Genomic DNA, 16,538 nt, shown 5'->3' with positions numbered 1-16,538 from the left:
CTGGTTTGTTTTTTCTCTCCCTCTGAACTAGTAGGTGGGCTGTGTTTCCCCTGGGAGTCTCCGGGTAGGAAGGAGAAGATAAATTCCACATGTCTGCCACTCTGAATAGGTCACACATCAGATGGTGGCCTGACAGACAAAACGGACGTAATTTTGCTGCAAGTTTCTGAACCGTAGTGCATAAATTGTGTAGGGTCCAGGTGCCCAAGTTTGCAGGCGACTGGAAGCTTTCATTTTAATACCATTTGGTGTAGTTTGGGGAGAAAAACACAATCTGGTTTTATTGCTTTGGTTCCATGCCAATGATATTAGTGCTGAAAATGCCATTAAACTTTGATGGACTTGGTCTTTTCCTTCTGTGGCTGAGAGGTTTACTTTGTTTTGTTTTCTCTCGCCTTCAAAGAACAACAACAACAACAACAAAGGCAGACCTTAAATGTGTGCCTTCTAGGTAAGAACTTTCAGGGAGCGATGAAAAGAACTTGGAAGTTAAGATATATAAAGAGGCAAGATGGAACCTCACTCTTGCCTCAAACTATAACATTGCAGCAAGAGGCCTAGCAATTACATGTCAGTGGGTTAGCTACCCACACTCTCAGCTAAAGTTGGTGGCATGTGGGGTGGGGGAGGTCAGTGTCCACAGGGCTCTAGAAAGCAAGTGGACACTTAGGAAGGCCCAGGAAGTCAGAGTGTTCAGTAGATCCCTAGCAAGGAAGCCTGGATGGTCATGTGCTGGCCAGGAGTGTGAACCTAGGGTGCGGACGCCCTGCTAATTCCTAGCCTTCCTTATTTTGTCAGAATCCATAGTTAATGCTTCGATATATCCATCCAGTGTGGTGTGTTCACATCCCACATATCTCCAACTACTCTGGAATACTTGGCTGGAAAGGAAAGTACCAATTAAGTAGATCAACTCTATCCAGTTTCGCCCCTGTCTTCTTTTAGAAGGCAGAACTGTATGTAATAAAATGCAGACTTTCTGGAGCACCACCAACATCAAATTGTTGAAATCCAGTGGGTTCTTTTTGCCATTTCTTCACAGTATTTTACAAGAGAGAGGCCAGCAACCCTTCATGCCCGTTACTCCCTTTTGCCATGGTACCTCCTGTCCATTTAGATTATTTTGGGCAAACACCCTAACAGTCTTTAGTACATTCAGTGGCATATCAGCTTCCTGTTCGTAAAAATAGTGACTAGCACCACTGGGGCAAATTGCCACTGAGTAGCACGAAGTCGTCTTTGGCTACCGTGCAGAACCTACGTTGCTTATCAGTCTGTATCTGGAAAAGCTCAGTGTAGAAAGGAACGCTGAAATTCATTGACCAAAAAAGGAGAGAAAAATTAATTTTTAAAGTTTTAGGTGCTGTCCTTCCCCAGACCCTTGGGCAGTTTTAATCCAGATTCAAGGCACAAACAAGTCACATATAAATTCCTATCTCTAGATGCCCAGTTTTTCTACTTCGACCTGCTTTGCCTTCTGTAGGGTTTTATTAGAGTTCAGATGTAGAAATCTGTTTTACAAGCAAAATGGAATGTGCAGAATCTTGCTTTTTTCCACTTCTAGTAAATGGGACAGCACTTTGAAAAGTGAATCTACAAAGAAAGGATGAGAAGTTACGTATGATGAGACTCCACTGGATATGAGCACTTTTTAAAATATCGCTTTTTTAATAGTTATTCCAATGTAGGCATTAAGTCTTTTTTTAGTATAAAAAATAATTTTAAAATAACATTAGAAACAATAGAGAATTTCCCTAAACAAGATGATAGGAGTTCAGTAATGGTTGGCATATTGCATATTGCTGTCTTCAGATTAGTTGTGCAGATTACCAGATATAGTTGTGCACTAACTTCTTCACATGCACCTGTGCACTTAATCCTGGCTATACATCATAGGATGAATTTGTTGGTTTTTTTCCCCTGACTTTTAGAGTCCTGAGTCCGGGAGAATTAACTCTCTGAATATTTAGGGTTACCCCTCTGTTGTATGGATACAGCAAGTTAGCTGGAAGTTTATCTCTTAGTGCTTTGGAGGACATTTACATGATATTCTTTAACCTTGTAATTAATAACCCTGGCCCACCCATCTCTCTCAGGGGGATTGTTGCTGGCTCTAACATCTGTGTGCACCTAAAGAACAAGGCCCCAGGGCTGCTTGTAACCACGCACACACGTTGTTCTCCTAACTTGTTTTTTCTGACATATTTATCAGAGAAGGTGTTATACAACTGACTGCTGATCTCAGTGGTCCCGTTTCTTCCTGTCCAAATGAATTTTTAGCTTCTAAAATGACTATTGTTGCCAGAAGACATAGGGGCCATTTAGTCTGTGTGCTGGAGGTGCTAGTGCACAAATGCCACGTCCTCTTGTCTTCCTCTTGGCTGTTGACAAAAGCCAGGAGGAAAGACAACAGAAGCTGCTTCTCATGTTCCTCAGTTGCTCTGTGTTACTATCCTGTCCGTGTCTGAGCCAAGTTCTTTCCAAACTGCTTAGTAGTTGCAATTTTGTCTTTACACAGTCTAATCTGAACCACTCCTAGGTTTCTCATTACCTATTAGTCATTTAGCCAACGTAAGTGCACATTAGTTATTTTAAATTAAAATATAGGATATCTACAGATAAAATTTAGTCACTCTGAAAGTGCAGTTCAAATTTCACAGATAATTGTGGTATTAGCAGAGAACTCCAGAATTGCTTACGCTGAAATGTCAACATTATTATATTTTTATCCTTTGGATATTATGAAAACTGCTAAATTGCCAAATGTTAAAAATGCTATGTTCTGAAATTGGAAAGATTTGGCCATATGACGTTAATCAGTCCTCCTGGAGAATATTTAGGATTGCCACTTTTAGAATAAAATTTTGCAGTTAAATTAATTTGTGAAACTTTTCCAAGACAATATTCAAATCCTAGTTTTCAATTTTCAAATAAATAATATGGAATTGCAGCAGTAGGAAGACTTCCCTCATATATTTCTCAGCAGACACACTATTTCTTACTGAGGGAAAGAAGGAAAATAAAAAATACAAATACCTATAAATGTGAGGTATGTCTATATATTGTATTACTTTTAATAAGAAGTAGAACCTTTTACATGCGTATGAAAACTATTCTTTACAAAATGTTATTTTGAGAGACTAAGTGCTTATTTAAATGATACTTTTTCTCAAAATATTGACTTGGAATTCTAATTGCCTTGAAAAGAAGTGGCATGATTTTTTTGACAAATCTTCATTCTTTGGAAGTAGATTTGGTTTGTGCAGTAGTCAAAAGTCATATGCAAACTAGTAGTAATGGGACTCCCTGGCACTACATTTACATAAATATGAAGTAAGGAGACTTACGTTTAATGGAAAACTCTCAAATTCTTAAAACTATTCTAAAGGAGGGATTCCTCCAGGATGTTTTGAGCAGTGGAGGGGTCATTTCAGTAAGCCTGAAAGCCATACATGGTGTGCAGGCCTGAGTCCTGGCTGGAGTAGGAGAATCCCTGGAGCCCAGGAGTTTAATACCAGCCTACCAATACCGCAAGACTCCATCTTCAAAAACCAAAATACATGAGACTTGGGTACAGGACGTGCATCTCTGTCATCCTGGCAGTTGTGTTCACTGGCTTCATAAGTTTTCTGTGTCCCTTTTCTCTGCCCAAACTGAACTTATGCTTCTTTGCTGCCCAATGTGACGCCTTTTCTGGGCTCCCTTTAGTACCTTTTGAGTCACCACTGAGCCATTTTGCTGGTCTGTGATTTTTCCCCCCCTCAGCTCTCCTTAGCCTCCTTGGGCTTGACTCTATTTTTCATTTATACCTTGCTTTTCCACTTGAGGTGAAAGGAGATGGGAAGAGAATCCAGGGATGGCGAGGGAAGCAGCCATTAAAAGATTTTAAATGTGCTATGTACATGTACTAACTCTCTGCAGTGAATGTGGTCATTGCATCTTCTAAGCATGAACTTAAAAAGAGAAAAGAAATTGTCTGGAGGGGATCTAAAGATGGAGGGAGGAGGAACGGAAGGGGAGGGCTGCTAACCACAGGCACCTACTGTCTGAGGTGAATGTAATATTATGTGCTGCAAATGTGTACTAATAAAAAAATTTTTAAAGATACTGAAAAGAGCTCTTCCCAGAGAAGCCCTGGGCCTCTCCTTTCCTCTAACATTGTCCCACTCATAGCACTGCATCAATCAGTTTAACAGATTCTCTGTTGCTAGACATGGGCCACTTTCTTATGGTGTTTTCTCATTAATGATTATGGTGCAGTCACAAGCTCTCCCTTCGATTTAGCAGGTGTGAACATCTTGTCACATTTGCCACAGCTGTTTTGAAAAACAGATGATGTATTATATTTGAGTGTGAAAGACAACACTGAGTTCCCCACCGACCCTGCCGCCTGGGCTCCCCTTGCTGGCAGAAGTAGGTTGGTTTATCGCAGGCAAGCTCAGGTCCAAGGCCTTCTGTGAAATTCTTGAGCCTGCTGTGTTTTGGAATTTGTTTTTATTTTAAGAAACATACCATGATGTTTGTACTGTACATAACAGCTCAGCAATAATCAGGCCAACACTCATAATCAAGTATCTTAATATTTCCATGGCAACCTGAACAACAAGTAGATTGAATAAATATTTTAAATAACTGCCCATTAGCTCAGTTGATGCCTTGCCCTCCAAAGTATCTATGAATAAACTTCCTGGGTTTGGAAATCTTGGGTACAAAAGTGTGGATATTGATTTACTTTGAAACATACACAGATATTCTTATTCTTTTGTTTTTTCTCTTGTGGTATTGGGAATTGACCCTGGACCTAATTCATCCCAAATCCTGTGTATAGATTCTTAACTACTTAAAAGTATACCCGAATGTCACCCAGGCAGTCCCTGTGGGCAGGTGGCATTCCAACCAGTCAGTTCTTTTATGAAATGAATTAGCTAAAATTGTTTTTGATATTTCCGGTTATCTTACAAAAGTTGATGAAAAATACAATTTTTTCTTATCTTTTATTTAAATAGACTGGTAAGTGTTTAATTCTGTTTCTCTATTTGCTAATTTCCTTGTCTCTATGGTTAGCACCCCTCCCCTCGCCTGCTTGAAGTGATTTATTATTTTGCTAATTTCTTGTTCGTGAGTTTTATTGTTTTCATACTGAAAGTATTTAAGGCTGTGTCTCTTTGTTCTGAATAAGGCTTTGGTTTATGTTATCTTTCTAGTAGGGTTCTCATTTTTATGGCTTATAAAATAATCTCATTACATTATAAAAATCCCTCTGTCTTAGGATATACTGTCTCAGTATGTAGGCAGTAAGGCGTTTTATAATTTCAAGGTTTCCAAATGTTTTTAAGCCATAGTCATTAATTTCAAGTGTTCCTGCATTGAAATGCTTCACTATTTATAGGGTCGTCTTAATGTAATCACAGATTTTTTTTTTTTTTTTTAAAGCCAGCCACATGGTCGTGCATGCCAGTAAATCCCACCATCCTGGAAAGCTAAGGCAGGAAAATAGCAAATTCAGGTCCAGCCTAAGCAATTTAGCAATACCTGTCTCAGGATTAAGTGAAAGGGCTGGGCACGTAGCTCAGCACAGAGGTCTTGGGTCCAATCCCCTACTTCAGTTTCTCCTTCTCTTTTCTTAGACTTATGTACAGAGTGTACCTCTCCTAAAACCAAAACAACGAGCACTATAGTTTCTTTGCCTTGTAGTTATAGACCTCAGGTTGATTAAAAATAGTGTTATTTAGTTGTTCCGTGAAGATCTCCAAAAAGCAAATGTACAGGCAAGATTTTTTTTTAAAAAAAAATCACCACTACTGAAGCTATGACAAAAATGACAGTCTCAGCCACAGAGCAGTGGAGGGAGGAAGGGGAGGCCCTTGGAAAAGCTGTTTCCTTATCTCGTCCCTTTTCCCTGAGGCACAATGATGGCAGTTGAATCAAAGGACAGTGCATTGTGAAGAGAGGTTGCATCACACTGCCTGTTGTCATCTCACATCATACCATTGTTGTTGCTTACCTAAAAGTCACAGTGTTTGCCTGAGAGGGCCGATGCGACGTGACTGTGCTCAGCTAAGCCCTGATGTGCAGCGAGTGTGCGCCCGCACTGCACTCGGTGCTCACTTTCCTGCTTTGGCTTAGGCTGAGCCTACATTTTATCCAGACATTTTTTTGGCAGGGGGTGCTTTTAGCCAAATGAGGTAAGACCTAAAAGACATGTTTCCCTTCAGAGGGAGCAACGCAGTTGATACGTTTAGGCTATTGGTAGTTTAGTGTTTTCCCCATGCTAGGAATTGAAAGCAGAACTTCACAATGAGCTATGTTCCCAATCCCCCGCCCCACCCTATCGTTTTGATTTTGAGACAGGTTCTTGGCAAATCACTTAAGTTGCTCAGGCTAGGATCAAACTTGCAATTCTCCCACCTCGGCCTCCTAGAGTGATGGGATATAGGCACACACTATTACACCCAGCTGGTTAGTGTAATTTTAGCACAAAAAGAAAACTATAGACTAGTGGTGTCTTCCAGGTGTAGCCCTTGGACTGCTGCACATGTCAGGAATGTCTCTTGGAGGTCCCGCTCCTAACTTGGCTTTGGTTTGTTTCAGTCATCCTGTTCCTCCCAGGAAAAACTGCACCAGTTACCATACCAACCAACACCAGATGAGCTGCACTTCTTATCCAAACATTTCTGTACCACTGAAAGCATTGCCACTGAGAACAGGTGCAGGAACACACCCATGCGGCCCCGGTCCCGAAGCCTCAGGTATGTGGACCTGGCCCAAGTCTTGTGTATGTTGGTTGATCATCTGCTTTTCACTGTGTTGATTGAGGGCCTTATCCTTTAATGCATGTGTTGTGTGTCAGTTTATTTTTGAAGTGCCATAAGTAGGATGGGATTTTTCTATTGACAAATGACATTACTAGTTAGCATTGAAAGGTATTGTGTTATTTCTTTTAAATTGTCACGATTTGCTAATTGCTGAGCGATTACAACTTGGGCTAGGGAGATAGCTTGGAGGTCTAAGCCCCTGCCTGGCAAGCACAAGGACCTGGGTTCAGTCCCTGGTACTGCATGTCACACAGGCCACCAAAACCAGGTATGGTGGTGTGTGCCTGCAATCCAGTGCTGGGGAGGCTGAGACAGGAAGATCACTATAAGTCCAAGCTGTATAGAAAGAACCCGTACCAAAGACAGAAAGAGAAGAAAAGAAAAAAAGAAAGAAAGAAAACAACTTGGAGCCATTGAAAATTTCTGGATAATCTAATTATAGTATGAGAGCACTTAGATGAAGAGGGGGAACTAGCTGTAAAGGAAGCATAGCAGAGTAAGAGGATAGTTTCTCCAGATTCTATCTTAAAGGCCACCTTCATCTTTTTCTTCATTCTTTATGTTCTCCAGGATTGTGAATAAATTTTGGGAGCTTTGGTCTCCTGAATTTTGTGGTCATCACATGTAGTCCACTTGACATTGAGTAGGACCAAGTTTATTTTGACCTTGTTTCAAATAATGAGTCATGTCTGCTTTTCTGGAAGAAGACTGAACTAGGGATTCCTGTTCAGGAAGGCTTTAGGGAAAGCTTTAGGGATTGACCCCTGTGGGAAGAAAGAAGCAAGACTAGGCAGATGGAGAAGTCATGCTGCGGGCCGTCCTCTTATAGCCCTCCTTCAGTGCCTCCGTCATCAGATTTGTTACACCTAGAAAGGCCATGGCACCCTGGGACACCCATGGCCTTCAGCACAGTGGCCTTCTGCAATGGGGACAGTCCTGGAAAAGATGAAGACAGCTCAAGTCTTCCCCTGACAGCAGTCCCAGGACCTGGGCAACAGGTCCTTCTTAGAAGAGGAGACTCAGGGCATGGAATATAGGAAAGCTGCAGAATTGGTGTGAGTGATGGTGTAATAGCAAAGTTTTTAAAAATAGCTTTATTATTTTAAAAATAGCTTGTTTGTTAGGTGTTCAGTTGAACATCAAAGCTCACTGACCCTTCGTCTCTTTCTTTTCATTTAGTATCGTAAAGTAATACTAAATATAGTCACATTGCATAATTGTGGTCAATGTTAGTTTTAAGATACAGAATAAAAGACAAGTTTTATCACTTCTTCCAGAAATACTGCATGTCATTGTACTGTATGCATGTCATTTTTATTTTATTAAAGTTTCTGGGATATCTGGTACAAGCTCTATCTACCCAGGAATAAAATGACCTAACAGTGTACATGTAGAAGGAAAACATTGACTACTGGAATAAAAACACACAACACTTGTATACCTCTATTTATTGTACACTATGCCTACCTCAGCATCCAAAATAAGTATTTGCTAGACTAGAAAATGGATTTCACTTATAACACCTGTGCCAAGGAAGCCTCTCGGCCCTCTCCAGCCATACATGGCAGAGCGCAGGTGTACAATAAAAGTGTGAAATTACACTGTTAAACATGTCCTAGATGTTGCTGTTTGTAGCTACCCTGTTTTGTTTTTTACTGAAATTCATCAATTGATTTCCACAACTAGGTAAGCTCATACTATATGCAAAATATAATTTCAATAAAAGAATACTTCCTAATTTAAACTGTAACAATTATTTCGTTGCATTTAATTTCTTGAATTTGCCTTCTGAATCTTATTTAATGTCTCTGCTTGCATGTATGTTTGTGTACACATGGACTAATGACTGGTTTTGTAATACAGCATTCTTTTCCTACGAAGGCTTCATAGTATTTTTGATGCTTCTGACTGTTTACAAATAAAAAGCTTATTTTCATTTCATGCTGTGGCAAGTTTAAAAGGGTAATTTGCTTTGCTTGCAGCCCTGGACGTTCCCCCGCCTGCTGTGACCATGAAATAATTATGATGAACCATGTCTACAAAGAAAGGTTCCCAAAGGTAATGAATTGAATTGAAGATGCTCAGAATCTAAATGAACAGGCAACAGAGGTTTAGCATCTGTAAGGTGTTTTTTTTAATAGGAAGTAAAGGTCCAATCCAGTTGTGACTTGTATTAAACATCACTGAAGCCTTCTTAAAGAAAATAACCTAAAAATGTGAAGCTAAGAACTGCTGACAACTCATCACTCTGTGTTTGCCGAAATGGCTTTGTCCTGAGTGGGATCCCTTGTGCCCTCGGTGCATCCAGGGGTTGCTACAGGGAGCACCTGCTATCGGAGGCCTCCTACTCTTTGGATTCTGAACCTGTTTTCTGGACCTGCTGTATCATCAAGCAGAGACCAGCTCTTCTCTCATAGTAGCCACAGATTGGTGTTTCATGAAAGTTGTCTCTTTTTGTAAAACCACATCATCACTTTCTATGAATTCCCTTTTCTTCAGCCGTTATATTTGAACCCTGCTGCTGTAGCTGGGAAGGTACGTGGCAGTATTCCCCAGTGAGACTGGAGAAAGGAATTTGACTTGGGCTAGCACACACTTTGGGAAGGCTTCCTGCCAGACCTCCTGGCTGCAAGGAGCTGCTCTCTCAGGCTCACCCTCGCCTCCCTCGGCTCAGCTCTGTGTTTTCCCCACCGGTGTATTTCTGCATATTTGGGAGAAGGCGACCTTTCTGCCGTTTCTGATCCTCACCCACCACCATTGTTGTCCTGGGCATGCAAACTGAGGGAAAGCTTAGGTTCCATAAATCAGGAGTAAAGCATTATTATTTCTAATGAACCTGGCATTGATCATTAATTAAAGCAGTTTTCACTATTTATCACATGTCACCTCCTCACCAGGAAAACAGATACTGACTACAGCTGGTTAATGCAGGTTCAGATTTGAGAGGGGAGTAAGAGAAAGGGGCAAGCAGGAATCTCCCTGATCTCCCTGTCTGTAGAGTTCACATCAGCCAGGAATAGTGATTAGGCAGTAAGTGACCACAGGGAAGGAAATGAAAGTTGGAAAGTTTCCGTTTATTTTACCAAGGTAATCCCGCTGACCTTTTGCACATGCCTCCGTGTTTTGAGGAAAGGGTACAGACAATAGAGGATTCTTCACTGACACCTAGCCAAGGAAACTTATTCGTGGCTCACTCTGCAGGCTGTGGAACGCTTGCAGCATTCCTGAATTGTGAGTCAGTAGCAATTAAAAGACATACTTGGTGGTTTTGGTTTTTTTTTTTTTTTTTTTTTTTTTTGCTTTTCAGTTCTTTTTGTCTATCAGAAAGGGACAAAAAACTAACATGAAAGTCTAATGACTCGCAGGTGTGATCAGAGTTATTTCAAGATGCTTACATGGACCATTTTATACTTGATGAGTTATAAGGGAAAGGGTATCAGCATCCTGAAATGCTCATTTTCACTCAAATATAGTAAGTCTCTGACTTATGAACGTTTGATTTGCAAACTCGCACAGATATACTTAGGAGATTCACAGGTGTACAGTGTAGAACTCACTGTCAGATTATGGAAGAATCTAACTTACATTTTCCTGGGAACAGAACTAGTTCACAAATCAGGGACTTACTGTACTTCAAATCTTTATTATATTTATTCCACATGATGAGGTGATACATCGCTTCCTTCTGCTTAATTTTCAGGGCAGTTTTAGCTAAATAGAAAAATACAGACATTTTCCATGCACACCCTGCCTCGCAGGCACACAGCTTCTCCCATCACTACTGTCCCGCACAGGAGCGTACATCCCTTGCCATGCCACCAATGCAGCTGCACGAGCACATTGCTTTCACCCACAGTCTGCGTTTACATTCAGATCTGCACCTAGTGTCATACAATCCATGGGCTTGGACAACTGCCTCATGACAGTGTTTCACGCAACACTGCTGTCTCATGCTGATGTTTGTTTTTTCTTTCTGTTGTTGTTATTATTATTATTATTATTATTATTATTATTATTATTTGGTGTGTGTGTGTCTGTGTATCTGTGGGTTGCTGGAGATAGAACCCAGGGCTTCCCATATGATAAGCAAGTGCTATACCACTGAGCTACCTACATCCCAAGCATAGAAGTGAGGTTTCTTTTAAATTTAATTTTTGGAGTTTAATGTTTTGGAGGTCCATGAAAATGCTAGGGAGCTGTAATGGTTGAAACGCCTCTGTGTACATTTGCTTATATTATACGTGTGTGTGTGTGTGTGTGTGTGTGTGTGTGTGTGTGTCTTTTAAACAGGCTACAGCTCAGATGGAAGAGCGTCTCAAGGAAATCATCACGAGCTACTCCCCTGACAACGTCCTTCCCCTAGCAGATGGAGTGCTTAGTTTCACTCACCATCAGATTATTGAACTGGCTCGAGATTGTTTGGATAAATCCCACCAGGGACTCATCACCTCACGATACTTCCTTGAATTGCAGCACAAGTTAGATAAGTTACTGCAGGAGGTAAGAACCAGGCACCACGTGTGTAAAGTTTTCTGACTTGTTTTGCATTTTCCCTAGAAAAAATATTTTATGAGACCTTTTGCGTATAAGTGGTAACTGAGAGGGAACTCACATTTCTTGGAAGCAAGAGAGAGGGGGAAAGAAACACAACCTGATTGCTGTTTCCTCTGAGTTGATTCTGGGCACTATGTTTAGCAATAGAAAATTAATGTAATAACCTTTACAGCAACCTTGGGACCCAACAATCTATGACGCTAGAATAAGTGGATTGTGAAGGATTTTGAAGCAGTGATTTTCTCCCCTTAACCATAAAGTAATAAATTGACTGAGCATATGTGTGTTCTTTGATGGTGCTATCTAATTCTAATATCTGAAAAAGCTAAATGGAAAATTGCTGGCTTTTTCCAGGCTGTGTGTCCTGTTAATTAACCTGCATGTGGTGTTGGACGTAAATGGCAACTTGTGTTTTCATTAATGTCAGTTCTTCTAACAAAGTATCCAATTTCCAAAATGACAGATAAACACAGGATCAGTCTCTGCCTACCACTCCTATCAGGAGCAGGCCTACCTCCTGATAACACCTGGAGCAGGAAGCAAATGTGTATAGTGGAATGGAATTAGCGCATGAGATTGCTCTGCTGGCTGAAATTGATCAGCTGCAGCCTACAAGTGAAACCCATTTAGCCCTATATATTTAGATTTATAATATTTCTGTATCTCATAGGGCATAAATTATGCCCATGTAAATGTAATCAGCGGTGGTTTTCTCTAAGCATGAATATATAAATACTTTCACAGAACGGAAAGGAAATACTAGTATCCTAATTTTTGGAAAAAAAAAAAAATACTTGTCCTTCTCCCAACCTAATTTAGTTCTGCTAAGATAAGGTTCCTCTCTGGCTAGCAGCCACTGTTTTTCTTCCTTTTCCTACCCAAACATCCCAGCAGTTTGCTGTGCTCTGTTCCCATTTCTCATATTTCAAGCTATGCCAGTCTACTGAAGAAGTGCCTCTTAGATCATCTCTAGGGACAAACGCATCTTCTGTGGTCTTTGTTTTAGCTAATTTCCCACTTGGCACAAACCAGGTCTCCTATCAACTAAGATGAAAATAAGTTTATAGGAAAATGCCCATGCCCTTGGGCATCCTGGCCGTGTAAGAAGCGTGTGATGCTTCTTCCTCATAGCTGTATTTAGCTCACTGTGTACTGACAATGCTGGACTGGAACCGGTCTGTGCATCACCCTGATTAGCGCTGAGCTGTGTGTTTAGGGGTTCTGTCTTTTTCATCCACCTAGGGTGGTGTGTGACCCATAGAATGACCCAGAGTTTTGCTCCATGGGTGGCTTCTGATGACCTCACTGCCATCCTTTCTGTTGGGCTCACTGGCCATCTTCCTGGAATAGACCTGTTGTACTGCTATATTCAAACTTTCTTCTGCCCACTCTTAATATATTCTCTTATTTTTGGTACAGCCCTGCCAAATGTGTGTTTTTTCCAAGTATATGGTCTCATATTTATCCACTCTTCTGCTCTCTATTGATGTCGTTGGCCATCTTTCATCAAAGTCTTTGGACTTCAAGACTGCCTGTCCATATCTCTGACCAGCAGCTTTCTCTGAGATTTCAGATTCATGTGCCCACCTGTTCCCTGAATACCTGCCTGCTTGCATAGCCCACCAAAACAGCAGTGAACACCCTGCTCCGTGGGGCCTGCAGTATGCCCCTTAGTACATTTAGAGACACTGTATGAAGCAATCTCCTCTTGGGTCTCACTTTACCAGCAGACAGTGGACTCTGTCAGGAAGAAGGGCCCTTCCTAACTCCCTGGTGCTTATTATTTCCTCATTAACAATGGAAGGGACAGAAAAAAAGAATGCCTATGGAAGCATATCAAAATATTTTATCTCTTATGATACAGCACCAAGTGATCTAGTTTTCCTATACTTTTTAATCAAATACCATGTTTATTACTATTTATGAAAATACCTTGCAAGTTAGGTTTATGAAATTTTACTTGTGAACAGAAAAAGGAAGACCCAAGCAAATCTCAGCAGTCAACCTCAGGGACATCTTTCTTCCTGAATGCCCAGTTCTTTCGAAGAATTATCATTTCTACCAGTGTAGTTCTGCATTTTCTGTTCCTTCTTAGGAATACCCTGGTAAGGGGAGAATTGTTATCCAAAGTGATGTCTATTGAAAGCTTCAACTTTTATTTCTGTATGACAGCCTGAGCAGATTGTTTCATGGCAATTAAAAGTAAATCTTCAAGTTTCCAAGATCATGTGAGTGGGCCATACATCAGATAAAAATCACTACTTTTCAGAAAAATATCTCTTTTGACTAGAGCATGTATTTATGGCATAAAGGTCATATTTGGGTAAGAATAAGAATGCTTTATCGTTCATCTTCACAGGTACATGATTTCCTTCTCTCCTTTTGTGTAGATTAAACCTATCCTCAGAGTCATGTTTACACAGTGTCCTTCCAGAGTCTGGCACCAAGCCTCTTGCAGGAGAACTTGTCCCTTTTAGATAAGCTGAAATGTAGGAACTTGCTCTCTTTTCCTGGGATTCAGTTGGCAGTACTGCCCAGCTGTGACTCTGCTGCACCCAGGAAGGCTACTGTATTGCCTGCACGTACATGTGCCATGCACACGCACACGTGCACACACACACACACCCTTACCCATTGTCAAGCTTGTGCATACCCAAAGTGAGGTTACGTAAGGCTTGAGCAGCTTGACTTTACTGATGCCACTTAAAGTCCTGAGGTCTTGGTCAATTCCAGATAAATGTTTTTATGTCTCTGGTCTCTTCTTTATTGAAGTGTATTTAGCCAAAGAAAATGAAATGCATAAAAAGTTCCAACCTACGCCCAGATCGCAGTATAGTGCTTTTTACAGTGGCCAACAGTTAAAACGCAGAGGCAAGGACCCATGAGTCCTTTCGAGGCTGCTGTTGCTAACCAGGAAGTCATTCTCTTCGCAGGTTAACTCTGTCATTTCATTCATTATTATTTTAATGAAGTTATTTTTCCCTTCTTAATACTAGCAGGTCCATAACATATTATGCTAAAATAATTGTGTGTTCTGGCATTGGATGTGGATGATAATTGTTAGAAATTGGAATGAAATTATTTTTATGATTTTTGAAACAATTTATACAATCAGAATTGACTTTAGATTTTTTTTACATATGAAATTTTTATTTCTCTTTTTAAAAAAATACCAAAATATGTTCAGGCTTTTTAGACAGTCTTTATGTTCCTGAATTTATAAAACAATTATATTTAGTAAGAACAAACTTCAGAGTCTAGCCCAAATTGTCGCTAAGATGTTAGGTTTTTTTTTTTTTTTTTTAAGGTTTTCTGGCAGTTAAACATATAGCTATGTTTCTTAGTGTTCATTGTATCTTTCAAAATCTATTTTTGTTTCAAAAGAAAAGTTGAAATAAAGCAGTTTCAGTATTTGAGATGTGCATACAAGTGTGTATACCACCTTGTAGTCTAGACTCATTATCTTCTTGTATACTTGAAATATTAGTTGTTTTGCTTTTACCTGTCTGGTTTTCATACCTGTGTGTGGGAACACTTTTTTTGTGTGTATATTTATGTATGTATGTATTTTTTATGTATTTGGTACAGCGTCTCACTGTGTGGCTCAGACATGTAGTGATCCTCCTGTTTTCAGCCTCCCGCACTGGGATTACAGACATGTGCCACCACGCCCAGACGTGGTGGCCAGCTCAGTGTGCCCCAGGACAAGGCTGGCACAGCATGTGATGCAGGGGATCAAACTCCAGTCCCTGCGCTTGCCTAAGCAGAGGACCACAGTTTTGACCTGATGGCTTACATTAGATAGATCCCTTGCTATCATTTTTCATAAATCTTTTTCACCAGCTCCTTTTGGGGGCACTGGGGTTTTACATTGAACAACCTTCATGAATCATGGTTTGTGACTGTGCCTGTCATACTATATTCTATAAGCATCACTCTGATAATGTTTTACCAATCTTTAGTGGACAGTAAATCATAAAAACTTAAAATTTAAGGAAGTCTAATTTATGTTGCCTAATATAAATTACCTAGAAATTTACATCAAAAATTGTAAAACTTCTGTTCTGTGCCAATCTTGTGAGAAATTTATCAGATTTCATTAAGAAAATATCATGGAAAATTTCAGTGACTATTAACAAACTGCGCTTTGCTCTCAGATTATTTATTGTACCTAGGCAATGCGTATAATGAAATTTTAAAAGATTTTTAGTCAGTTCAGTTTTACTAAGTTGAATACCTAGGTATAAAATTGTAATTCTCATGTATATATAAACAAAAGATTTTCAGCCAACATTTGAAATAAGTATTGCATATTTGTGACATGTGACAAAATATCTAATTTATAAGCTAATCATGTTGAATATGGGAACTGTTTTTCATGAACATGTTACATGATGAGTCAGCAAATGCAGCCCATCACTGTGTCAGCTGTTTGACACATCTCAGATGTTAGCATCTGGAAGGTTTAAGTTCTTATTTATTTGTTTATTATTTTTTCCTGTATTTTAGGGAAGCGTCTACAGGGTGTTCAGGGTCTCAGTACTAGATCAGACTCATAATGATTCTCCTGTTTACAGCCTCCCAAGAGCTGGGATTACAGCGCACGCCACCATGCCCAGTCTCAGTTGCTGTCTCAGCGCACCCCAGGGGCGGCGCCAGTACCACAGGGCCCTGCACCTGCTTGCAGGCACTCTAATCCACTGAGCTATTTGGCCGGCCCAAGTCTTAAGTTCTTGATCAGCTGCCTCTACATTAATGTCTCCTTCATTCTTAGTTCATATCAGAAGTCCTCACATGTTATTTTTCACAGAGAGCAAATCAAAGTTTTCCAATTAAAGTTTAGCTAATAGAGCTATTTTGGAGATGTTTAATAGTGTCCATTTCTGAAGAGATGATGTCTGCTTATCAATCTTTTAAGAGTATTTTCTAAATCATTTAATTTTTAATATTTGTAATTATCTAATTACCATGCTTTGCTGATTATTTTTTTCCATTTAGTGGAGCAACTCTGTATCATTTTTTTTCATAGGCTCATGATCGTTCAGAAAGTGGAGAATTGGCATTTATTAAGCAGCTAGTCCGCAAGATCTTAATTGTTATTGCCCGCCCTGCTCGGCTGTTAGAGTGCCTGGTAAGCTGTCTCGCGATGTGACTGCATTATTTATTGTT

At 40.1% G+C, this 16,538-nt stretch overlaps 1 protein-coding gene across 6 annotated transcripts in view; it reads left to right on the top strand.

Annotated features, from left to right (window-relative positions):
- The window catches only part of Mast4 (microtubule associated serine/threonine kinase family member 4), a 587,536-nt gene that overhangs the window by 518,614 nt on the left and 52,384 nt on the right, over positions 1-16,538 (top strand). For all 6 annotated transcript variants that reach the window (XM_023705080.1, XM_004623035.2, XM_023705162.1 and 3 more), the window contains 4 exons: positions 6,592-6,749; positions 8,798-8,873; positions 11,106-11,315; positions 16,399-16,500. In XM_023705080.1, coding sequence (XP_023560848.1) covers positions 6,592-6,749; positions 8,798-8,873; positions 11,106-11,315; positions 16,399-16,500 — 546 coding nt within the window. The remainder of the gene's footprint in view (positions 1-6,591; positions 6,750-8,797; positions 8,874-11,105; positions 11,316-16,398; positions 16,501-16,538) is intronic.

Source organism: Octodon degus, unplaced genomic scaffold (genome assembly GCF_000260255.1).
Source record: "Octodon degus isolate 3935 unplaced genomic scaffold, OctDeg1.0 scaffold00001, whole genome shotgun sequence".
Taxonomy (NCBI): domain Eukaryota; kingdom Metazoa; phylum Chordata; class Mammalia; order Rodentia; family Octodontidae; genus Octodon; species Octodon degus.
This window is presented reverse-complemented; position numbering and strand designations above follow the sequence as displayed.